The 22,860-nt window shown below is 53.8% G+C and overlaps 5 protein-coding genes across 5 annotated transcripts; 3 read left to right on the top strand and 2 right to left on the bottom strand.

Moving 5' to 3' along the window:
• Positions 1 to 1,826: 1,826 nt before the first annotated feature.
• VOLCADRAFT_104599 (uncharacterized protein) lies at positions 1,827 to 3,258 on the bottom strand (the record flags this gene model as incomplete). The annotated part of the gene is made up of 3 exons (XM_002950041.1): positions 1,827 to 2,498; positions 2,796 to 2,942; positions 3,196 to 3,258. The coding sequence occupies 3 exons, from the start codon at positions 3,256 to 3,258 to the stop codon at positions 2,064 to 2,066; spliced, it is 645 nt and encodes a 214-aa protein (XP_002950087.1). The 3' UTR covers positions 1,827 to 2,063.
• Positions 3,259 to 4,746: 1,488 nt separating this feature from the next.
• Positions 4,747 to 9,833, top strand: VOLCADRAFT_90571 (uncharacterized protein; the record flags this gene model as incomplete). Its single annotated transcript, XM_002950158.1, has 4 exons — positions 4,747 to 4,786; positions 5,750 to 5,851; positions 7,475 to 7,932; positions 9,771 to 9,833. The coding sequence occupies 4 exons, from the start codon at positions 4,747 to 4,749 to the stop codon at positions 9,831 to 9,833; spliced, it is 663 nt and encodes a 220-aa protein (XP_002950204.1).
• Positions 9,834 to 10,659: 826 nt separating this feature from the next.
• Positions 10,660 to 18,021, top strand: VOLCADRAFT_104598 (uncharacterized protein; the record flags this gene model as incomplete). Its single annotated transcript, XM_002950157.1, has 9 exons — positions 10,660 to 10,825; positions 11,315 to 12,021; positions 12,420 to 12,587; positions 12,814 to 13,073; positions 14,206 to 14,512; positions 15,624 to 15,761; positions 16,184 to 16,408; positions 16,793 to 16,843; positions 17,359 to 18,021. The coding sequence occupies 9 exons, from the start codon at positions 10,660 to 10,662 to the stop codon at positions 17,533 to 17,535; spliced, it is 2,199 nt and encodes a 732-aa protein (XP_002950203.1). The 3' UTR covers positions 17,536 to 18,021.
• VOLCADRAFT_90569 (uncharacterized protein) lies at positions 18,007 to 19,415 on the bottom strand (the record flags this gene model as incomplete). The annotated part of the gene is made up of 3 exons (XM_002950040.1): positions 18,007 to 18,040; positions 18,212 to 18,267; positions 19,203 to 19,415. The coding sequence occupies 3 exons, from the start codon at positions 19,413 to 19,415 to the stop codon at positions 18,007 to 18,009; spliced, it is 303 nt and encodes a 100-aa protein (XP_002950086.1).
• Positions 19,416 to 21,858: 2,443 nt separating this feature from the next.
• VOLCADRAFT_90568 (uncharacterized protein) lies at positions 21,859 to 22,260 on the top strand (the record flags this gene model as incomplete). Its single annotated transcript, XM_002950156.1, has 1 exon — positions 21,859 to 22,260. The coding sequence occupies one exon, from the start codon at positions 21,859 to 21,861 to the stop codon at positions 22,258 to 22,260; it is 402 nt and encodes a 133-aa protein (XP_002950202.1).
• Between the last annotated feature and the right edge of the window lie 600 nt (positions 22,261 to 22,860).

Below are 22,860 nucleotides of genomic sequence, written 5' to 3'. Positions count from 1 at the left end.
GCCACACAGTCCGCACGCGCGGTGCGGTGCATAAAAGTTGTAGCACACATCAAGTTGCCGTACAAAATGCTTGATGCAGTGGCGACTGATGGGCCCTACACGTTCGCAAACACAAAACACAATTCCCGGCTTATATCAAAAACAGGGGCCCAGCCCAGCGGGGCTAGCACCTGAGATGCGACTAACAACACAAACAAACGCAGAGAGGGTCACACCGTAGCGGCCTCGCTGTACCTCAACCGCTCGTGCCGAGCCAAGAGTGGCGGTGGGAGCCCGAGCTGGTGCCTGACCGTGATGCCGCCAAGGGCCCTTTGCAGCGACTGTATGAAGGGGGGATAAGCAAGAGCAAGTCATGGGCGGCAACTCCCACAGAACATCCCCAGCTGTTCGGCGACAAGGCATTGGCTCTGTCGTACAAGCAGCCGTACAGTGAACCGAACCCGCACGCGTGCGTGTGAAGAGATGCAATTGTATCATGTACGAATGAACGACAGATCGAACACAGGCGACGTGTCTGTAGCCCAAACCTGCACCAGTCAAGGTGCTATTTGCGCAACCACCACCCATACACGACCGCCAGACATTGCCGTACTGCCAAATGTACTAGATTAGTCAAAATACTGCAGAGCGACATGGCAGCAACGTCGGCATTTGCATCAACCAAAACAGCAATCCAACCTCATGACGAAATGTCTTTTTCGAAAACTGCACATGCTAAAGATCTAATGGGGGCAGAGACGGGAAAGGGAACTGCAGAACGGGAGAGCCCAGTGGAACGACCTGACACACCACAAACTCAACCACGAACACCAACACAGTTCCACAGACTCGCGAAGTCGAAAACTCCCGTCGCCGCTCGCCGCACATTCTCACCACACACACGAAGAAAAAAGCAAAAAGAACACGGACACCGTTGACGCAGACACACACAGTTTTCTTGCTCGACTCCACAGCAGACGGACGGACGCACAGACATACAACAGACATACATACTCTTTTACTTTTGCTATACGCTGTGTACACCCACAGGACTGGGCCCTATAGACCTAACGACGACAATCCGACCTACTCGTATGCCCAGCAAGATAAGGCATCCGTGCAACCCGCCGCTTCTAGCATCTTCAGCGCATACGTTTGCAGCGCAGTCATCTTCAGCTGCCCCTGCCCTGCAAAAGTTCGTATTTAAGCTACTACGTATTCCAAAACAACTCAGCAGCTCCCCCGGCAACAAAATCCATTTTCAGTTAAGGGCACGTACAGTGCCAATGCCCCAATGGAGTCGATGCAGTCCCAACCAACTGACAACCGGCTGCACCAAGAGAGAGCGATTGCGCCTAGCCCGACAACACTCTTTTAAGGCAAATCATCACCACACTACCTCCGGGGGATCCGTGCAGGCGGGCAGGTCAAGTGACCCGGAGTATGATGACCCACTGGCGGTTTCCGACCCACCTCCCCACACGCAATGCACCAACAGACGCAGCGTACAGCTTGCCTCCAGCTTTTTATGCCGTACCCAGGCTTTCTGAAAACCTCGTTACACACACATGTGTGAACGTATGTGGAGGCCAGAAGAAAACAAAACGGGGTGAGGTGACATGACATATGCGTCAAGAGTAAAGAAACCAACTGACACTGCAACTGACTGACTGACTGACTGACGGGGGGGGATGCGCGGGTTGGAGCCGCTATGGAGTCGGGTGCTTAGTTTTTGGAGGTAGACATAACCCAAATTTTCGCAGTTTGCTCCAATACCGGTCGACCTTTTTCATGTGTCTGTGACGCGCCACATTCTGCATACTTAAAAGTGCGCGTCAGACAGTACTTGAGGGAAGATATCCTCGCGAATTTGCCCGGTAGCTAAACCTCTCAGCATGCACTCGTGTGTGCCGACTTGACTCATCCTCCCTTGGCGGCTTGGAAGCTGCTCCACGCAAGGAACATCTAACTTGACTGCGCATGAATGAACCTCCTCGAGAAAGACAACGCACACAAACGCCCTACAATGCTCTGCTGCTTTCTCCAAACACTGTTGGCGTCACGACCTCTCTCTGACCTCTGATCTACTGCCTCGCCGCCGCCCATCGCGAAAGCACGCTGCACATGCTGCGCCAGGGGGGCAGGTAGTTTCCGGTCGCCTCAAAGCTGAACTTCATCTCCGCGCAAATCAGCTTTACCATTTCCTGTATCTTGCTGTACGGAGCAACAAGCTCCTCAGGGACAGCATCCAGGAGCTGGCGGTAACGCTCCGTCGCATACATGGAACCGATGCAGAAGTGCTCCCGGAAATCGGGCTCCACCACCAGCGATGCCAAGCAACCCCCGCAGCCTTTCACAATTACGAAGTCATGGGCCAGCCGCAGCGAGCTTGATATCGAGTTCGATGCGTTTTGTGCGACGTGCGTTGCATCATAGCCCACGTCCCTCAGCCGCTGCGCAAGCGTGGCGGCATCGGCCGCCTGCCCTTGGCGCTTGAGGATGCGGACGTCATTAAGGAGCTGCGGCCAGATAAATTTATGGACAAATTGTCAGGAGCAACGGAATAAGCTTTTTTTTGCGCTGCTACACACGTTCTCCGCAAGACAGCAAACGAGCCACGCACGACAATGCAGCTTCAGAGCAACACACGTTTCTAGCTTCTAACCAATCAAGATAGCAAAACTAGTTCACAAGCGATTTGCATCAAGAGAAAAGTCACAAAGGGAACCGAAACGTTTCATCGGAACTTGGCTTCGGAAAGCACGTGGCAAAAGAAGGACTCCAAAAACCTCTGCTTATTATCTCCTAGACCTCACCCGGACACTGGCCGCCGATGCCTGCCAGTTCTGGGCAAGCTCTTCTATGTCCGCGGCCTCAGCCGTTCGTGTCCTGCTGCCTCGGTGCCGACCGCTCATCGACGATGAGCTAGGGATATCGCACTGTGCATCCTCGAGTCCAGGAATCTGCAAGGAGCCGATTACAGCAGTAAAGGAAAGTGGTCGCGTGAGGCACGTGCCCGGCATATCATCGCCATTTCCTCATGCAAAAAGGCTAGCGATTACAAATAGAATGGAGAAAGCAGTGAGAAGATGGGCGCAGACACTTCCACACTAGTTTGCAAAGCACCAGCCGCCGTTTCGCGCCGCAGCTTCTTGACTACAGCAACTCAGACCCTGGAGATCATTGATCCCTAACAGGCCCACAATTCAGGTTTACCTCTACTGCGAAAAGAAGGCTACCAGCGGCAACGGAACCTCCTGGTACGTGGAACCGAGTCATTGATCCTTGAAAATTGGAGCTTTGAGGCCGACCTCTACAAGCTTGATAAAATGAACTCCTATGTCTTCCTAACTAAGTCATTATACAAATAAAAAGGATACTGAAGTGTTTGTATCTTTTAGGATGCAAAAAAATCTCGTGTACGGGATGTACGGTGCTTGTTGAAAAAGAGCAGCATTCGTTGCTCCATAGGGACCTCAAGGTATGCTACCACTATCGTAGCTGTCATGGCCGCCATCTGTGAAATATAAACAATGTGACAAGGTTGCGTCGTACCAAGAAGGAAAAGGCATCGCGTTGTTCAGAAACGGACACGTGTTGTCAGGATTAGCATGATCAGGGGTGCACTTTCCAAGGCAATTGATGCGACTCACAGCGACTAGCCCGACCAGCTTGTGCCAGCAAGCGTGGTGGTGGGCGCTGCTGTACTTCCATGTGCCCGGACGAGCGATTGCCTTAAAGCCTTATTCAATGCAACGCACAGAGTGTGCTGCTGTAACGGTAACCTAATTGGCAGTACGTCGCAGTGTACATACATAATGATTGAAGAATGCAGTCGAAACTTATCAACGGAGGAGGGCGTTTGCAACTCATGGATGGGCATGGATGGACACATCACACATCGTAGTTTCTTTCATATACAATACAATCAGCGATATTTCCACATATTGCATTGCATGCACCAAGCACCAGCTAAAGCGCGCGAAACCCGTACCAGGCGGCAAGGCGCGAAAAACCCGCATCACGTAATCGCCGATGAACCCATGACGAAAGCGACCCGCACACACAATTCCTGCAAATGACTGGGAATTAGACCCAGCTAGGAAACTCCGCTGCCCCCAACGTAACGGATCCGCAATCGCTCTGCACAACATTGTACACACCATTCATTACATTGGCCATATGCCTCCACATGCAGTCCCAACAGCCGCCACGAAGCCCTAAGAATGTCCAACAGCCAAACATGTGCGCGAATGCTCCCTTTCATTACAAACACATAACATGCGAACAAAAATGCATGTGCCGTAACGAAGGCTGTAATGCTTTCATAGGCAGCGGGGAAGAATAGACGGAGGCCCCAGGTCGTCATCGCCGCAGGGTGGACTTTCAAGTCACGTATGACGGTGTGTGCAGCATATCGTCCGGCATTACATTGGAATGTGAAGGGAAAGTGAAGGATCGGGGATTGGTTGATCTGGCGAACAGGGGCCGCTGTGTCACCCATGTGCGCGATGTCATTCAGCTCCTGTGTCGCTGCCGCAACACCGGCTTCATCAACAGCCTTCCCTCTAATCCCCAAAGCCAAATTTCTTCGTCGTACGCCTTTCAACTTTCCCTCCATTCCTTCTCACAAAGCAGACGGCTGTAGCGGGCGGCTGCTTAGAAGATTGGGAGGCCCTGACAGCATAAGCATCCTTCTGGGACTCGTGCTGGGCATGGCCGCTTCATCAGCCATGTCTTTGTGTGCATGTCCGGTGACGGGCAAAAATGACACATTTATCTGGCCTTCACTCACATGCCGAGAGGAGTAAGTGCCGCTCATCGCCATCACGGGCTGCACAGAGAGTGCTGCACATGTCACTTGTCATTGAGATGACGAGGGTTGGTTCGCCAATAGAATGGAAGCAGGAGTGGCGCTGCCCATTCGCGATGTGCCACACATGGCATGGCGGATGCCGTTGTCATTGCTGCAATAATTATAAAAATTGTTGGAGATAAGAGTCCTTCAGTGAACACATCACTCGCTCATATCGTTACACAAAGAGAGAATAACGAAGTCACAAGACGTATATAAAGTTGTCACAGTCGATTCTGGTCTGGTGTCGTCCTGGGATTGGAACAACTAAGCATGAGCGTCTCTTAAAACGCTTTCCAACACTCCCACGCGCTCAGGACTTGCACACGTTTGTAGCTGCTGCACGGTGGTTCACAAACGTCTCAGGCGGCAACAGCTTTATTAGGCAATCGGCTACTATATACCAAGCGCCACCTGCTCCCGCCTGCTCCTGTACGAAATGATAACGCACGGAAATGTGCTTCGATTGCTTCGACACAACCGCATTGTCCGCCAACCGAATCATGCTCTGACTATCGCAATTCACTGAGGTAGTCGCCAAGTAGTTGTCGACACAAAGCCACAAAGCCTCCTTAGCAGCCTCCGAAGCCACCATGTACTCTGCCTCCATATTAGATGCGGCTACACTCTGCTGAAGTTTGCTAGCCCAGCTAACTGCACCACCGTGAAGAGTAAAGATGTAACCGGACGTTGACCGCCGTGTATCAGCACAGCCTGCGTAATCAGCATCACTATATTCGACTAGCCTCTCCTCTACATGTGCACTACCTAGAACCAACCCATAATCAGACGTCCCTGCCAAGTAACGCACAACCTCCTTCACTGCCTAGGCCTTCCAGTGCGACCTGCTAAGGTTCAACATGTGACGCGCTAGAGCTCCCACGGCTTGTGCAATGTCCTGACGTGTACACCCAGACATGTACAACAGACTTCCAATCAACTGGCTATATGGGAATCGCTCCTTATCCAGCCGATCTTCCGCTGCAGCCTTAGGTAAAACGGTACCAGAGCTCGTGGGTACGTAAATCAACTGCCTGGCTTCACGGAGGGAGGCCCGGGTGTAGTTTGTCTTCTCCATAAGGCTTTGTAGGGCCTTCATCAAGCGTCATGCACACGGTATGATACGTTGTGCGAAGAGTTAGTGTCTATGGGCTTTATTGCGTCGAGTGCAGACCATAGTTTATTTGTACGTCGCGAGCATGATTAGGTCGTGTATCTTTTGGTCTATGTCAATGACGTTTTGATCGTGGCTTGGAGTGAGAAGGCTGTCCTAGAAGTCAAGGGGGCCATCATGCGGTGTTTCGAGTGCCGTGATATGGGAGAAGCCAGTTTGTTTTTGGGTCTTTCGCTGAAGCGTGACCGGAAGAATAGAATTACTACTGTGTCCCAGGGGTGTATGGTCAAGGATATTGTGGGTCTATACGGCACGGCTAATGCACAGCCGAAGTCCATACCCACGAGCTCTGGTACCGTTTTACCTAAGGCTGCAGCGGAAGATCGGCTGGATAAGGATCGATTCCCCTATAGCCAGTTGATTGAAAGTCTGTTGTACATGTCTGGGTGTACACGTCAGGACGCTGCATAAGCCGTGGGAGCTCTAGCGTGTACCGCATTTTCGTCATCATCATTGTTGGAATCGGACGTTGTTATCCCTTCCTCTGACGATGATGACGAAAACGCGTTACGGTACATCTTATTTTAGGCGTAGCCTAACATGTGGTTTGCAGACGGGCGTCAGAGCGGCGTCGTACGGTGCGGTTGGTTGGTTGTTGTCTTGAGCTGCTGTTTTGCTCGGTGGTGGTTCGTCTTGTCTTATTCTTCTTCTTTGTGCTCTCTGACTCGGCTTCTGGTTGGTACGAACTCTCTTTATCAGAACAGCTGCTAGTTGCCGCTGTTATTGTCTGTTGGTCAGCAGTGTGGATCTGGTGACCTGGCGGAGCAGGATGTGGCGATCCTGCCTCTGCAGTTGTTGTGGCATACTTGCATATTTACCTTCGGACTTTTCCCCGAGACTCTGGCACTTCGCCACTTGGCATTATCTTCGCTCTTACTTGGTTAACCATTGGGCACTTGCCTATCTCTAATTGGGCACTGGCCCATCTCTAATCGGGCACTTGCCTGTCTTTATCACGCGTGATACTGGGTTATAGCGCTCTTGCTATAATCGTGACACTTGTCACTGGTAGACCCACTTGGGTTACGATTGCACCGATTGGTGATAATTCGCGTTGACGACTATATTCTCGGATCGTACAGACTTCTGTACGAGTCGTCCTAACGCAGAGGCATTTAGCCTCCCTCCATTCACTAATCGGTAGTTTTCACTACCACCTAAACAGTGGAAGTGGATACAACAGCAGTGAGTGCCTCCCGGACCCCTCCTCGGGGATAAGGAGTCTGTGTGACGTTTAGCCCAGTTGGAGGGAACCCACACGCTGCGGGTTAGAGCTGCCCTCCCCGTCAGGCGATAGACGGGGCGCGCACTGCGATGTCGGCCCCCTCCTCGGGGATAAGGAGGCGTCTTGCTGACGTTTGTGTTTTGGCCATCTGGACTGGGTGAAGGGGGAATTCTTGAGGGAGGAATCGCCCCAGGCGCCTACCCCGGCGGTTGGTACCGCTGCACCACTTGCTTGCTTGCAGCGGAGGGTATCGGATCAGTGGCACATGGGAGTGTTACGGAGGAACTGGCACAGCTGACTGTGGTGTTACACGACAGCGCGGTCGCAGACAGCTCATCGGTCACCTACAAGGCGGGGTGGCGACGCTTTGTGCGCTTCTGCATCTGCATGAAGGTCGCAGGGGTGCCAGAGGCGGATGCCCGGCCCCGCCAGCGTGGGTCTGACCTCAATCGGGACCTGGTGTGTCTGTTCATAGCGCATGCAGTTGGCCGGTACGCGACCTCCACCGTCACCGGCACACTGAGCGTCCTGGCGGACTGGCAGCGGTTCATGGGAGTCTCGCCAGAGGCAGATATCAGCCACGATCCGCTGGTCAAGCGAACCCTGGGCCAAGCATTGCGGAGGGCTGCTGTGAGGCTGGAGTCGGCACCGACCAAGATGAAGGCACCCCTGCCCCTGGGGGTGCTGGAGCTGCTCATGGTGTGGCTACGATGCAGGGCAAATGCGGAGCCGCGGAGGGCGATGGAGTTCACCCAGGACGCCTGCTGGCTGGTTTTGGGGTTTTTCGGGATGCTCCGGAGGAGCGAGTTGGCGGCCCTGACAGTGGGCGGCATTGAGGAGTTGCCGGGAGGGGGTGTGGGGCTGCAGGTCGTATGTAGCCAGACGGACACGTTGGTGGGCCTGGCAGCACTCACCCAGAGCGGCATCCCCATCGCTCACATAGTGCAGCGGCACCTGGAGTGCATGAGAACGGCCAGAGTTCACTTCCCACTCTTTGTACAGGGAATCACTTGGCCGTGCAAGCGGGGCTCGGCTTGCCAGTGCAGGGATTTTGCTGGCAAGCTGCTTGTATTGCTGGGAGAATTGCAGGGATACGAGCCGGAGCTGAGGATAGATGAGATTAATTCGCACGGGTGGTGGAGGTCCGTTGTGGTGCTGGTCTGCATTCGCCGGTCCGTTGCTGTGAGGCGGACAGTGGTGGAGCAAATGTGACGCGACTGGGTGAGGGGGGATGTTTCGCTGGGTTAGGCGTGGGGCCAAAGTAACCCAAGCGAGGCTGTCGGCTGCCTGCTGGTTACCAATGCGGAAGAGCACGGTAGCCCGGAAGGGCCGCACGAAGTAGCATGCACGCTCTGGCAGGCAGGCTGGACGTCTTTCCTCCCCAACCATATGTCCACGTCCCCGGTGCCTTGTTCTTGTTAGTCGTGCTGTAACTAACGCGTTTGGGTTTCTTGTCCCGGTGTCTTGGTCTGGCTAGCTGTTCAGCCCGGATTCAAAATGGTTCCTTCATCAAAAACCATGTCCACGCTAATGTGAATCTGGTTCTCATGCAGGACCCAACATGCCACGAACTTAGCTTGGGTTCATATCCAAACATGACACCTTTCACACAGACTGGGTCAAGCTTCTTCCTGGAAGCTTTAGGGATCTGGATGTAGGCCACACAACATATATATTCGCAGCTTAGATACATCGGGGGCCTTTCCCATGAAGAGCTCCCATGGTGTCCACACAGTCCCCTCCACAGGACACACGTTATGCATGAGGTTTGTCGTTACTACCACTTCTCCCCAAAGCTCCTGAGGGACACCCGACTCAACTAGCATGGTTTGGACATGCTCCAGCAAAGTCCTGTTTAGGCGCTCTGCTGCTCCGTTTTGTTCTGGTGTGAGCCGACTTCTTGTGCACAGTGCATCTATCGGAAAAGAAAGAAGCAAGGTGCTTGTTCACACACTCAGTGCCACAATCACTACGGACACTGAAGCCATGGCATCCCCCTTTGCCGAGTTCTGGCGTGCTGTGATGCTTGAGGAGCTTGAGTCGTTGCATATAAAGGGCATTTGGTCCTTAGTGCCGAAGCCTAAGCATACCCGGACTCTCAATGTCAAGTGGGTGTTTTCGGTAAAGCACGATAAGCATAGAGCAATGGAGTGGTTCAAAGTGCACCTGGTTGTTAAGGGTTTCATGCAACGTGAGGGTGTGGATTTTCAGGAGGTTTTAGTGCCGATAAGTCGCCGCACCACCTTGTGCACTATCAAAATGGCGTTTCTGAATGGCGGTTTGGAGGAGGAAATCTACGTAAATCAACCGCCTGGCTTTGAGGAGGGAGGCCCGGGTGTAGTTGCCCTCGCGCACCGGTGTTAAGTATTCCACATCCTCGGGACTGAAGGTCAGGTAGTCCTCAGCTCCCGTGTCAAGAAGCCATTCACCAGGTCTCTGCACCCACATTCCCAGGCGTGTTGATGACTCCAACTAGGCCCCGCCACATGCCATGGGCCTGCGGCTCCACCTCCGCTTGTTGTTTATCGTTGTTGCAGCTGGCGCATATAAGGCTGGGGGGGGTGGAGGAGGCGGCGGCGGTGGCGGGTAGCCCTGCTTAAGCTTCGGACACTTCGCGACTAAGTGACCCTGCTCCATGCAGTAGTAACACTTGCGGTTGTCCTTCTTCTTGTGTGGCATCTGCCATGTGTCGTTGTAGGCCCCCTTGACGGACGACTTCTTGGCCTCCGACGGACGACAACGAAGATTTTCTGCTCCTCGACGAGTAGTCGCATTTCCAACTTGTCCACGTCGTCGACGTCGCTAGCGTTCTCGATCACGGATCCAACAAAACTGTCCCAATAAGACACCTTCGAGTTAAGAAGCCGAAAAAGAGTGAACGAGCGCGTAAAAAGGGCGGATGAGGCGCCCGCTGTCGGTGGGTAAATACAATAAACACATTCGGTAACAAGGTGCAGATGAGGGATACGCAACATTGTCATGTTTCGTAATTGGCTGGGGCTGTATCTGGTTGCCACATGGATGGCTTGGTTGCACATCTGTGCGTCAAACGGCAATTGAAGGTTCTTTCAACCTCCAACAGCTCAAATCAGCTGATCCTGCGGGTAAGAACTTCCTTGGCAGTTTGCTCAATTTTCCTTAGCGTGGATGTACGGACCTCACCAACTAACCACCAAAACAGGCCAGTTGCTCCTTTCGGGGGGAAATTGTTTCAATTGCTGTCCATTTCGCTAAGCTGTTACATCAAAGACCTTCTGTGCAGCTTCTGAACCCTGCGATGGCGGAAAAAGAAAGCGGAGTAGCGGGGTTTTCAATAGCTTGGGACTGAAGCAAGACATGAAAGATGCGCAAGATATGAAAGATGCATAAAGACGGGATCACAGCACTTGATTGAACTGGCAAGTGAGCGAAAGAGCGCGAATACTCATGAACCCCATTCAAGAGAAGGGCTTGAAGGGGCCGGCGGATTATTGCACCTGCTCAGAGATCGCTGAGCTCCGCCAGAGGGTAGCGAGACTGGAGACACTTCTGCAGGCCGTCCTTGCCACCATCCCAACGGTCTTGCGACAAGACACATTGCTCTCAGCCGCAGGTGATCGTTAGCTGCACACTTGACATTTTTCGCAAACCGAGTATGCTTTGTCACCTAGCAACATTCGGATACCTTCTCAACCACCAAAACGGCCGAGCCCAGCATCTTCTTCGCTTGTCCCTCCGACTTTGCAAGGCACAAAATTCCGTATTTGTCATATGCTCGCTTCGCTGCCCGTTTCGTAAACGTTTTCCATAGCCCTTTTCCGGGGCCCCAGCGTTGCGGCTTGACTGCCAAGCACGATACCCCCAACTTGCCCTTCAACAGCTGTAAGCGGCTATCCTCTTGGGGAGTCGTAGAAAATTCGTCCAATCCATTTTCTGCTAGAATACCCACCTCCCAAGCCCTCCTCCGCTAAGGCTGTAAATGTTTTCTAATCAGACAGCTGGAAATCGAAATGGATTGATGCTTACGGCGCCGAATGACTCCCATTCTGCTGGTCCTACTCCTCAGCCCCACAGCTTCTGATGCCTCTTGCCGCCCACGCAGCCACCGCTGATGCTGTCGTCGACGCCGACGCCATCATCGCCAATGCGGCCCTCTTAACGGATGGCTCCACCCCCCCGCCAGGGGCCATGAGACCGGCAGCCGAGCACCCCCGACACCAACACCAACAGCAGCAGTTGACAGTAGCAGCTGAGCAGCTGCTCCGAGACCCAGGGGATGTACGACCGAGCGGTGGCGCCGCTGCCGCTACGGACTCGCTGTTGAAGGCGGACGCTGCGACCACGACGCCGCTGCCGCCGGTGGCGGCAGCTCCACCTTCAACAGCACCAGATGACGGCGGTGCCACGACCGTACCAGCTACAGCCGCCGTACCAGCCACCCATCGGCATTTACACGGCGTGGCTTACACAACATCCCCCCCAGTGGCCGCTGACTCAGATCCCATCCTGGATCCCACCACAGTCGTTGTCCCTGCAGCCACCGCCGCTGCTGGCCCCAAATCCGGATCTGGATCCAGATTCGGAACCATCGGGACCAGAGCTGAGGCCTCTGGTCTCGGAGGGGATTTATCACTAGGGCGGGGAGTGGGGTCTGGGGTTTTGAGGGGGGGAGCTGGCGGGGGCTCGGGGGGTGTGGGGGATGGTGGCGGGGTTGGGATTTGCGTCGCCATGGCAGCTACCCGCGTGGTGATGCACCAGTTGGTGCTGCCGGCTGACGTGAACCAGCTGGGTATTTGTACGGGAGGACAGGTGGGGGCGAGAAGGGAGAGGGGAGGGGAGGGGGCTTTGATGGAACAGCAACGAGGAGGCAAACGCCGCACACAGGAGGTTCACTGGTGGGGGTTGTCGGATAGGGGATAGAGAAGGACAGTGCGGGAGTGGGAGCCAACCAACGCACAACAAAACAAAACACGACACGCGCATGTCCCTCTCATCTTTCGTCTCCCCTGACCATAGGGGTCTCTTTCCTCTACGGCCCCGACCGCGCGTATGTGCGTCTCTCTTTCTGGATGTATGTATGTACTGTCGTACACACTCACGACACGTTCCGTTGGACCCCCCTTACCCCTCCTTAGTAGTTAGGTGCCCTCCTTTTCCCTTGCGCCGATTTTGCATTCTCCCCCCCTCCCCCTCTTCCTCCCCAGTAGGTTCTTAGCTGGATCGACGTGTGTGCGGGTTTGTCCGCCAAGACACTCGTTCATGGGCCCTGTGTCACGGCCTCCGTGGATGCCGTACACTTCTTGCGCCCCTGCCGACTGGGCTGTGTGGTCATCATCGCGGCCATGGTCTCAAGAACCTTCAACACGAGCCTGGAGGTGGGGGTATGTCATCCTCCTTCAGCCCACACCGCCTAATCGACCTTTTACACTCTTCCACTAAAGACGCCCCTTGTGGGCCCACCATCATCATAGTCGTACCATGACCATTGTCGTACCATCGTCATCATCATCATCATCATCATCACCATCACGACCGGATTCCCCCGCGGGTCCGAGGGGTTGCTGGGTGTGTAAACCGTGTCGACGTGTTTTGAAACGGCAGGTGGCGGTGGTGGTTGAGAGCGAGGATATGCGTACGGGCGTACGACACCACTGCTGCTCGGCGCATCTTACATTTGTCGTACGACCCCGTACGGATACGGCCACGCCCGGGTTTGCGGTGGGTCTCCCCCGGGTTTACCCGACAACGCCGGAGCATCGAGCCATGTGGGAGGGCGCGGAGGTACGGCGGCAGCAGCGGCTGGAGCGCCGTACACGGGTACGGCGGAATCCTGAGCTGCGAGAGGCAGAGCGGGTGTGCAGGTTGGTTCGGAGCTGCGGACTGCTGGTCTGTAGGTTTAAAAGCCTTAAGGAGATCAAATGATGCGCCAAGTTTATGGTTGCTATGTATGTATGTCGTTACAGGGTGGTATAGCTTCACCAGCGGCCCCCTTTCCCGAGGCAGTTCCCTGCTCTCCCCTGCGAGAGGGGCACCCTAATCCGTTCACCCCATCCGACTTCAGAATGTATTCGTTGGGTTCGGCAACTCACCACCAGCATCCAACCAATTCTAGCGGATCAACGGCGCTTCAACTTAGTTCCTGGTCAGCTCGCAGTTGATATTATCACGTCCTACACCGTCCATAAGATGGGGGCCCACCTCCCATTCCAACACCTCTCACACACCCGAGAGGTCGGCAGGCGGATTTGAACTATGTATGATGTGTGAAACAGGGGGGTGTATCTTCGCCCGTGGCAGCTACCCTGCGAAACCCTGCCTTCCCCGGTATTTCGGGGCACCCTCATCCAGTCACCCTAGTCAACTTCTCAGTGGATCGCTCAGGTTCCGCACCCACCACCAGCATCCAACGGAATCTGCCGGGTCGACAGCGGCGCAACTCCATTCCTGGTCGGCTCGCAGGTTAACTTTATCCCAGGTCACCACCGTCCATCAACTAGGGGCGCAATGCCTTCCACCATCGGAAGGACTTTTGACCCTAAGGGGTATCGATCCCGGGATCTCCCGGGGGCAATGGTCGCGCCTTACCAGTGGTGCCAAACCCTAGTATGTATGTATGTACGTATGTATGTATGTATGTATGTATGTATGTATGTATGTATGTATGTATGTATGTATGTATGTATGTATGTATGTGGATTGCGAGGACATGAAATCCTGGATGTGGATTGTGTGTTTAGTTCCTCAGTATGTCTGTCTGTTTCGGGATTGCCTGGTGCTTCATTCAGTGTGAGTGATTGTGGACCCGTATGGTATTCTCCGTCTGCTACTGCTACTGCTACTGCTATAGCTGCGACAACTGAAGTACTGCAAAAGTGCGGTAACCACTAACGCTATATCCGGTTCGCCGCCTCTGCTGCTGACCCGGCTAACCGCTCCCCCAACCGCCACCCGACAACCGCATTCCCCTGCCTGCCTCCACCGCCACGCCTTCAGGCTGCAGCCCATCACCCACCGGGAGGGGGGACCCACACTGCCGCCAGCCGTCACCCTCCCACAACCCAACAACCACCACAACCACCACAACGACCGCTCATCGCCCGCGAGACGCTCACCCCGGATTCACGCCGGTGGTGGAGCTCCTGCGGTGGTGGCCGAGGAGGTGGAGCGGGTGGCGTCACTGCCAGTGCCGCCGCCGCCGCCGTACCGTCAGGGGGTGAATCCGGGTTGTACGACAGCCTACATGACGCAATCTATTTTGCCGCAACACGCCAACACGTTGAACATTACGTTTGGAGGGCAGGTGGGGTGTGGGGAAGAAGGGGGAGGGGGCGGGTGGGGGGAAGTAATGTGGTGTGATGACGGGTAGGTGCTGGGTGGTTAATTGGGATGGCCGGAAAAGGAACATGTGTGTATGTATGTATGTCATAACTGGGGACACCCGCACGTCCACATACCCCAATCACTCCCTTCCCCACAAACACAACAATCCCCCACCTCTCCCGCTCGCGGTTACATTCCTGCTCGGGGCGCGCCCGGGCATGCTTCTGTCCTCCTCCCCCTCCTCCCCCCCTTACCACCCCTCCTCCCCCCCTTACCACCCCTCCTCCCCCCCTTACCACCCCTCCTCCCCCCCTTACCACCCCTCCTCCCCCCCTTACCACCCCTCCTCCCCCCCTTACCACCCCTCCTCCCCCCCTTACCACCCCTCCTCCTCTGCCCGAATTAATCCGCCACGAGGTCGCTAGTCTATCATCACCTCCGTCCCCCCTCTCCCTTCTTCACTTTGTTCGACTCCTTACGTCGGGTGTGTAAGTCCTCCAACTGACTTCCCCTCTCCAATCCCCCGGTCCCTTCCGCATTCCCCCTTCAAACACACACACACGCCTATTGCTCAGGCGTTAATAAGCAGGGGATGCTTCATCACCGCTTCCTCTATAGGCTTAACTTTCGATAATAATGATAATGATGATGATGGTAATAATAATAATAATAATAATAATAATATATAATAATAATAATGATAATGATAATGATAATAATCATAATATCCTGGAAGTTACCAAAAACTAAATATTTATAAATCATTGCGATTGCCAGCATAATTTCTAGAAATTTATTATATTTGTCCTGGAAAAGGTGATAAACTACCGGCTTATTTACCCCCGGCACGGAGGGTAAACCGAAAACAGTCGTCACTTATCGAAATGTACATGTAGCCCCATGGCTCCCAAATGCCTTAATGCTATGATGCATTTTGATCCACCTCACGATTTGGCCTCTTTTGACCCTCTGCCGCTCTTTCATAATTAGTATTCTGACACCGGGACAGCAGTAAATTAGGGGTTGCTGTTAGGGGCGGTGTTGCGACATTCTCATATCAACATACCCACCCACCCACCCCACCCCGCAAGGTGATGAGCTGGATGGAGCAGTGCGCCTACATCAGCGCCTCTCGGCTGAGGTCCCCCGCACTGCTGACCGCCGCCATGGACAGCGTGTCGTTCGTGAAACCCACACGCGTGGGGGACATACTCTACATCACGGCACAAGTACGGCAAATGGGGTAGTGGGGGGGAGGGTGGTGGAGGCGGGGTGCGTGTTTCACCGGTGCGGTGGTGATGGCGTGCGTGCGACGTTAGGGTTTGCTATGTATGTACGTATACCTGTATGTATGTACACATGTTGTGTATGCGTGCGTGCGTGCTTATGCTGGGGGCTAACTCTTCACGAGGTGTGTACGGGAACTTAGAACTGACGGGAAGTGGCTACCGTGGGGCAACATTTGTCAGCGTATGTATGTATGTATGTATGTATGTATGTATGTATGTATGTATGTATGTATGTATGTATGTGCACGTGCGTGTCAGTCACATGTCGTTACGAGCGGTGTCCTCTCCCCCTCCCCCTCGACTGCGTAATGGGCCAACACGGTGGGGCCCCGGCGGGCGGTGAATGGCGCACTGACCGGCAGGTCACGGCCATATTCGGGAGCAGCCTCGAGGTGATGGTCAGTGTATTCGGAGAGAGCCCGTATGCGGGAGCGGGAAGCAGCGCCGTCAAGGCAGCCGAAGCGGCGGCGGCGGCAGCGGAAGGGCCCAACGGCGGCGGCGGCGAGGAGGGGGGCGGCATCTTTCATTGCGCCGATGCCTTCGTCACGGTGGTAGCTGTGGACGAGCGGCACGGGTCGCCAGTCACGGTACGGCAGTATGGAAGTGTATGTCATACTGTGTGCCTGAGGGTGCGGTGTATGTCTGGTAGGGTGTGGTTGCCTGTGCCGGTATCGACCAGTGTACGTCTGCAGAAATTCCGGGATTGCCATGTCCTACGTATGGCCATATGGTCTTATCCACAACTGGCACGGCACATGTGAAGGTTTTATAGCACGCAAGTTGTACTCGTACTGTCGTACGAAGTGTACTGAAACTGTGTGTTGGGGACCGGAAGAGGCGCGTGTGGATCCCAATGGTGCGGAGAGTTAACCCCGATGTGCCGTACGTATCAGGAACCGCTTTAAAACCCGTCTACTGTCAATCGATTTCTCTGCCGTACTGGTTTGTTGTACCGTATGGTACCCCGCCAGGTGCCCTTCGAGCTGGACCCGCAGGAACCGCCCGACCTGCTCCGATACCAGGTGAGTCTGCCGTACAGAAAGTTGCCGGTTGTTGATTGAGAGTACGAACCTGTTCTGTATTGACAATATGGCTAAATGCGCGATGTGTGCCGCGGTATGTTTTTGCTGCTGGTACTGCCCTGACCGACTGACCGACCGACCGACCGCGGCTCCAAAGCGGCTGAACTCAATAATGTAAACTCTGCGTCCTATCGTTCGCTCCCGTATCGTATCGCACTGCCGCCCCCAACTTCTCTAAATTCTATTCCCAGTCGTGCTGGCGTGCCGCTTACACGCCTCCCCTTCCGTACGCATCCTTACCTCCGCCTCATCATCAACCGTCTCTATGTTGATGGCATAACAACATTATATATAATAATTATCATTATTGTTTATCCTTAATTTTTTTATTTACCCTTTAACAATATAATAATCATATTTATATGATAACATTATTTATCCTTAACAAACATAACGATTTTAAAATCATTATCATAAATCCGATTCCACGCTCGCTCCGAAACTTCTCCTGCTAGGGTGCTGTGGCACGTCGGGCGGAGCGTCTCGCCCTCCGCGGAGAGTTCACGGCGGCGGAGGGCACCCGGCTGTCCCTGGACGGCAGCCACCCCTACAGCCCGCCGCCGGAGAGGGCGGCCGGAGCGGCGGACGACTCCGACGGCGGCGGCGTACTGGACGCTATCCCGCCGCTTTGATGTGGGTACGGACGTGGGTACAAAGATACAGACGTATGTATACAGACGATATCGGTTGAGGGCGGCGGATGCGGAGAGCATTGCGTAATTTGAAGCGGGGACACCCCCCGCCTGCTGCGACCACTGCTGCAGCTGCTGCTGCTGCTGCTGCTGCTATAACCTTCGCTGCTGAGAATAGTGTCAGTAGGAGGGATTTTGGCGGTATTATAGAGGGTTCACATGACGGGCGTCCCTTGACGGGCGTCCCTTGAAAAAAATCATTCGGTGCTTAGTGGGAGTATATCTGAACAGACAGGGGCAAGAGAGCACATGGCCACGCGTCTGAATATTGTCTGATACGGACAAGGGGCCAGTACAGGGAAACAGGTCCTATTTTGCCTGAGATGCCAGTACAGGAAAACGCAACGGTCAGTCACGATGTATTCACGACTAGAAAGCCGCGGATTCAATATTGAGAACGTAGTTTTGTAACTAGATCGATTTCGTTATCAGGATGTGTCCTGTCCTGTGTGGTGGGAGACGGTGATTGTCAGTTGCAGGGGCCCTATGCCCAGCGGGACAAGGGACGGAAGAGAGAGAGAGAGTGGACGAGCGCGCCGTTCATGTACTGCTTTTGCGACTGCTCTGGATTAAAGACTGGGATAATCTTCGCTCCGAGTCCGCTTGAATGTCGTACCTTAAGAGACTGCCGTACTTGCGGTAGCTTTTCTGAGTGTGCATGAGTTCAGAAACCTATATGATTGAGAGAGAATGCCGTGGCATGCAGCAGCAGCAGCAGCCATCGATGGGCCAACAGGGGTGGGTAACACCACACAGGTCAACATGGACCCCCCACAGATGGACCACTAATAATCCAACACTGGAAATAATAATGCTACACTGCACGACACATGGCAAAATAAAGAGGACCGACTGTGCTGGCTTTTCGCCTTTCTTTACTAATGCCCGTGAGGGACTTTACCGCTTGCCGTACGGCTGCCGTAAGACTAAAGCGCCAAGTCCCAAGGTAACGTTTTGGGGCGGGAACACCGTCTTCAACATCCCCTTTGTTTGTTTCAGTGTTAGCTTCATCAAGGTGAAGAAATTCGCGGGTGAAGGCATCGGGCGGTTAGGTGCTTGAAGGGCGGTTACAGTGCCGTACATGCGGCCGTGATGCAAGGATGCTTTAAATTGGACATATGACTGTTGAGAAGTTGTGGGTATTTCCCGTTCGATCGTTGCCCGTTCTACGATTTCCCTTTCATAGCCGGTCAGTTCTGTTGGGTTGAATTGGGCTTGGGGTCGTACTGTGTCCCGTATTGTAAAAGGGAGGATGGATGTTGCAGGGGAGGGGATGGAGTCTTCACCCTACGCAACCGACTAACCGAACTCGCTATGGCCCGCGCTAGAGGGCAATGGCGCCCGCGCCAGCTCCCACTTTCTCTTCAGGGCTCTGTCCGTCACCGCCATCCACTTCGACCGCTATGGGGCTTGAACCCACAACATAAGAAGACTCCTACGGGTGGATGAATAGGCTATCTGTGCCAGCTTGCGTCTGCCCCGCCCCACCACAAAGCCACCCTCCAGTTCCATCGTCAGTAACCACCATTGGAACCACCTCAGATCCAACCCACGAGGGAGGGAGGAGGGCGGGGAATGTCCGCTGTTTCCAGAGCTCGGAAACGCACATTTGGCGCATCGGTGGACTCTAGGACGCTAGGAAGGCGAGACGAATGTCGCCTAAGCCGCGACATGTCTGGTCTGTCCGTCCGGGGACATGAATCCGGGGACATGCCCCCCGGGGCCAGAGCCGCCATGGTGGGCCCTGCAAGGTTTTCGCTGTCCTGGATCGCTGTCCCCCGGGGGGTTGCAAGTCTGTCATGGTCTACAGATCGTGTCATGGTGTAATAGACACGGACGGTCCCTATCTATTACACTTAGGGCTGGGAATTACGGTTACGGTCCTTACGGAGTTGCGCATTACACCTTTCGCAATTACGGTGACCCCCCAAAAACACAGTAAAATGACGGTCCTTACGGTGTAATGCAATTACGGTTACCAAAAGGTCCAAATTACGGTCGGACCGTAAGCGTGCGAGCCAATACCGACGACCACACCTCGAAACATGCCATTTCGTCCCTTGGAGCTACGGGATAGTCTTAAAAAGCTTATTATACATTAACCTATGATTAAATTATCACAAAAGACAGCCAAAAAATGCTGAATGAGGCGAAAACATTTCAACCGGACTCCGGTTACCGGAGCACCGCGCGCGCATCGAGTACTGCATCTGTTGTATGCCATCATGCCATATGCTAAATCCTCAACCAAGAATGATGCTCCTAATATATACGGGCCGAACGTGCGTAACAGTGTCAGCCTCTGCCTCCTGGGCTGCGCATTGCCGCTAGGGGCATTTCGTCATCATCGCTGCTGGCGTCCTCCTCAGTGTCATTCTGTTGCTGCAGCGGCACCTGGGTCTTAGTTCCACTGTTATCAAGGTGGTCCCGCTGCTGCTGGCCCTCCACTGTCACCTGGATGTCACCCATATCGCGGCTAAATACAAGCTTAGGTGCAAGTAACCCTGATAAAACTATGTAAAAAGGTATGAAATAAGTTTATATATCGTTATATAAAAGAAAAGAAAGGATTTGGCTCCGACAACGAGGACCGTAAATCGTTACGGTCCACTTTGCCCCGGAACCCACCGTAAATTTCGGTATTTACGGCGTTGCGCATTACACCTTTCGCAATTACGGTCCATTTTATGGGATTACGGTGTTTTTCCCAGCCCTAATTACACTAAATCCTGCTAGGGTAGGAGGGATACATAGACCGGAAGATATTCCAGAGGCATTTCGCCGACCATCAACCGACCGGTGCGCCACGTGGTACCACGTCGTCTCAACAACGAATAAAACTGCAATTGTTTAACTATAGAGCGCCTATGCAAGACTCTAACGACAAGGGTAGTTGGGACCACCCACCACGATAGCTCAATCTTTTCTGCTGCACCGGGGACGACTTCCCTGGGTTTGGCGAGACCACACACACCGACACACACCGACACACACACCCCTCTTAAGATTAAATAATTATAGATACATAAGGTCTATACATAATGTGGCATTCAGTGTCGTTACAAACGCATTACTCCCTATGCACGGGAGTGCAATAATATCCCATTTACAGGTCAACACGCAGCTTACATATCCTGTCGATGGGCTGCTGTCGGTGCTCCATGTGGCCGATTAACAAATGGCCGAGCGGTGGTTAGTTAAAATATTTCTCTAGCGCCCTGATAGGGTGTTTGGCTAAGTTGTCCCATTCAAGGTCATCCTCGGGGGCAGGTCCTGGTCTTGAAGGGGAAAAGAGTCCTTCGAAGGACGTTGGACCCCAAGGTTCAGCATGTGCCCCAAGGTCCAAAGCAATCAAAGTGTTCTCGTACGGCCGTAAGAGACACTCCTACGTGCAGAGGGGATTAGTGGATGGAGGTGGGAAAGGTTCACGCTATTATCACTATATCGCATCAGCGCAACCGCATCAATCTATAGTAGCCAGCGGTCCCGAACAACTCCACGCTGCCTAGGAAGCACCGCGGGCAGCAAAGGCCCCCGCAGTAAAATTTGTTTCGGGTGCAGATAGCCACCTCGAGCTTCTCTCCTTTCTCGATCTGGTGAGTTGGCGAGCTGGTAGCTGCGAGGTCGACAAGGTATTGTATCAGGTCGTTTAGGTTTCTGTGTACACATATAGTCACGTAAAACCCTTTCGCACAGGGGCCGCAGAAAAAAAACGTCTCAGACTGTCCGAGCTCTGTCTTGCAAGGAAGTCTTGACCTGTTTTGGTTTCTTAGGGTGTTCGTTTTGGGGCGGGGCTATCCTAAGCTTTCCTTTGCCTGACTAGCTGGCACAGTCGAATCGGGCAGCTGCTATAATAATGCACACACCAAAAGCTTGACTTGACCTAACAAGCTAGACCCCAGAAGTTAGAATGCTACGCCAAAGCCTGGCAGCATTCTTGAGTGTTGCTCTGCCTGTCGGCACCCACTGGATGAATTGCAGGCCACCCGGCTGCCGTACAGCATTTTTTGCGTCGGACCCTCCACAACACTAACAACGCAAACGCCTCACTCGCTTCCTCACTGAAGATGCTTAATCCGAACCACTCCGGCACTGTTATCTAACAAGGCGAAACAAACGGTCCCATTACTAGGTAACTCCCATGGAATGGATTGAAACCGCTATGTCCTGCAGGTGTCTGCAACCCCTGATACGCCGTACCATCCCTGCCGTACCTTCTTTGAAGCCCGCCAGCTACGTGTACAACCAGTGATGTACGGCAACATGGCGACGTCGTCTCGGCGCGCCGCAGCCTGCTGGGACCTCCCCGTTCTGCTGGCGCTACTCATGCTGCTGGCGGCGCTGCTCCTGCTGCTCACCCCGGCACCAGCTTTTGGCGGCCGTACGTACGACAAGGTCGCTGGCGGTGTCGGTGGCGTCATTGCAATTGAGGATGGCAGCGGGCTGCGGGAGGAGGCAGCGGCGGTAGCGGCTTCGACTGCCGGTGCCGTGGCCAATGGTGATGTGGCTAGTGGCCTCGGTTACACAGCGACTGGGAAGGTTTTGCCCACCATGACCCAGCGGAAGCTGAATCAAGTAAAGGTGACGAGCAATGTGAAGGTTGAGACCAGTAGGGTGAAATACACCCGCAAGACCACAAAGGAGATTGGTGGTGGCGGCAAGTGATGGAATTCGGAGATAGAGTGTATTCGGAGATGGCGGTGGCAGCTGCAAGGCTTTATGAACCGGGACTTCACCGCCTGATGCGTGTATTTGTTAAGACCAGCAAAGCGCCGGGACCCCGTTGGGTCCTATTACTGTGGCTACCATTCACTGGTATATGAGTGTCGGTCATTTCCAACAGTATTGAGCCCGTGCACCTAAAACCGAAGCGTAACCAGCTCAGAACTCGAAGGCCGGAAATGAGCTTTATATCAACATGTAAACATTTTGATTTTGGGCATATACATGCTTGTTTTGCTCGATTTTGACTTGGATAGCTTACTACGCTTACGTGGGTTTGAGTGGATGCCTGTAAGGCTGCGTGAGAGCCGTACCGTACACGAGGGCACACGTCCGTCGGTTCCTCCATGCGCCCCTCATTCAATCACACACTCACGCAAGCCCTGGTATGTGGTCATGCTGTTCAAATTTTTAAATCACATATGCCAGCATATCCTGTACATATGTACACGCCGTGCAAGCCACAGAAACACACCCAGGCAAGGAATGAAAGGTGCCTGCTCAGACACGTACACGTTCATTACGTACACGTTCAACCCTTTC

Source organism: Volvox carteri (assembly GCF_000143455.1).
Source record: "Volvox carteri f. nagariensis unplaced genomic scaffold VOLCAscaffold_17, whole genome shotgun sequence".
NCBI lineage: Eukaryota > Viridiplantae > Chlorophyta > Chlorophyceae > Chlamydomonadales > Volvocaceae > Volvox > Volvox carteri.
This window is presented reverse-complemented; position numbering and strand designations above follow the sequence as displayed.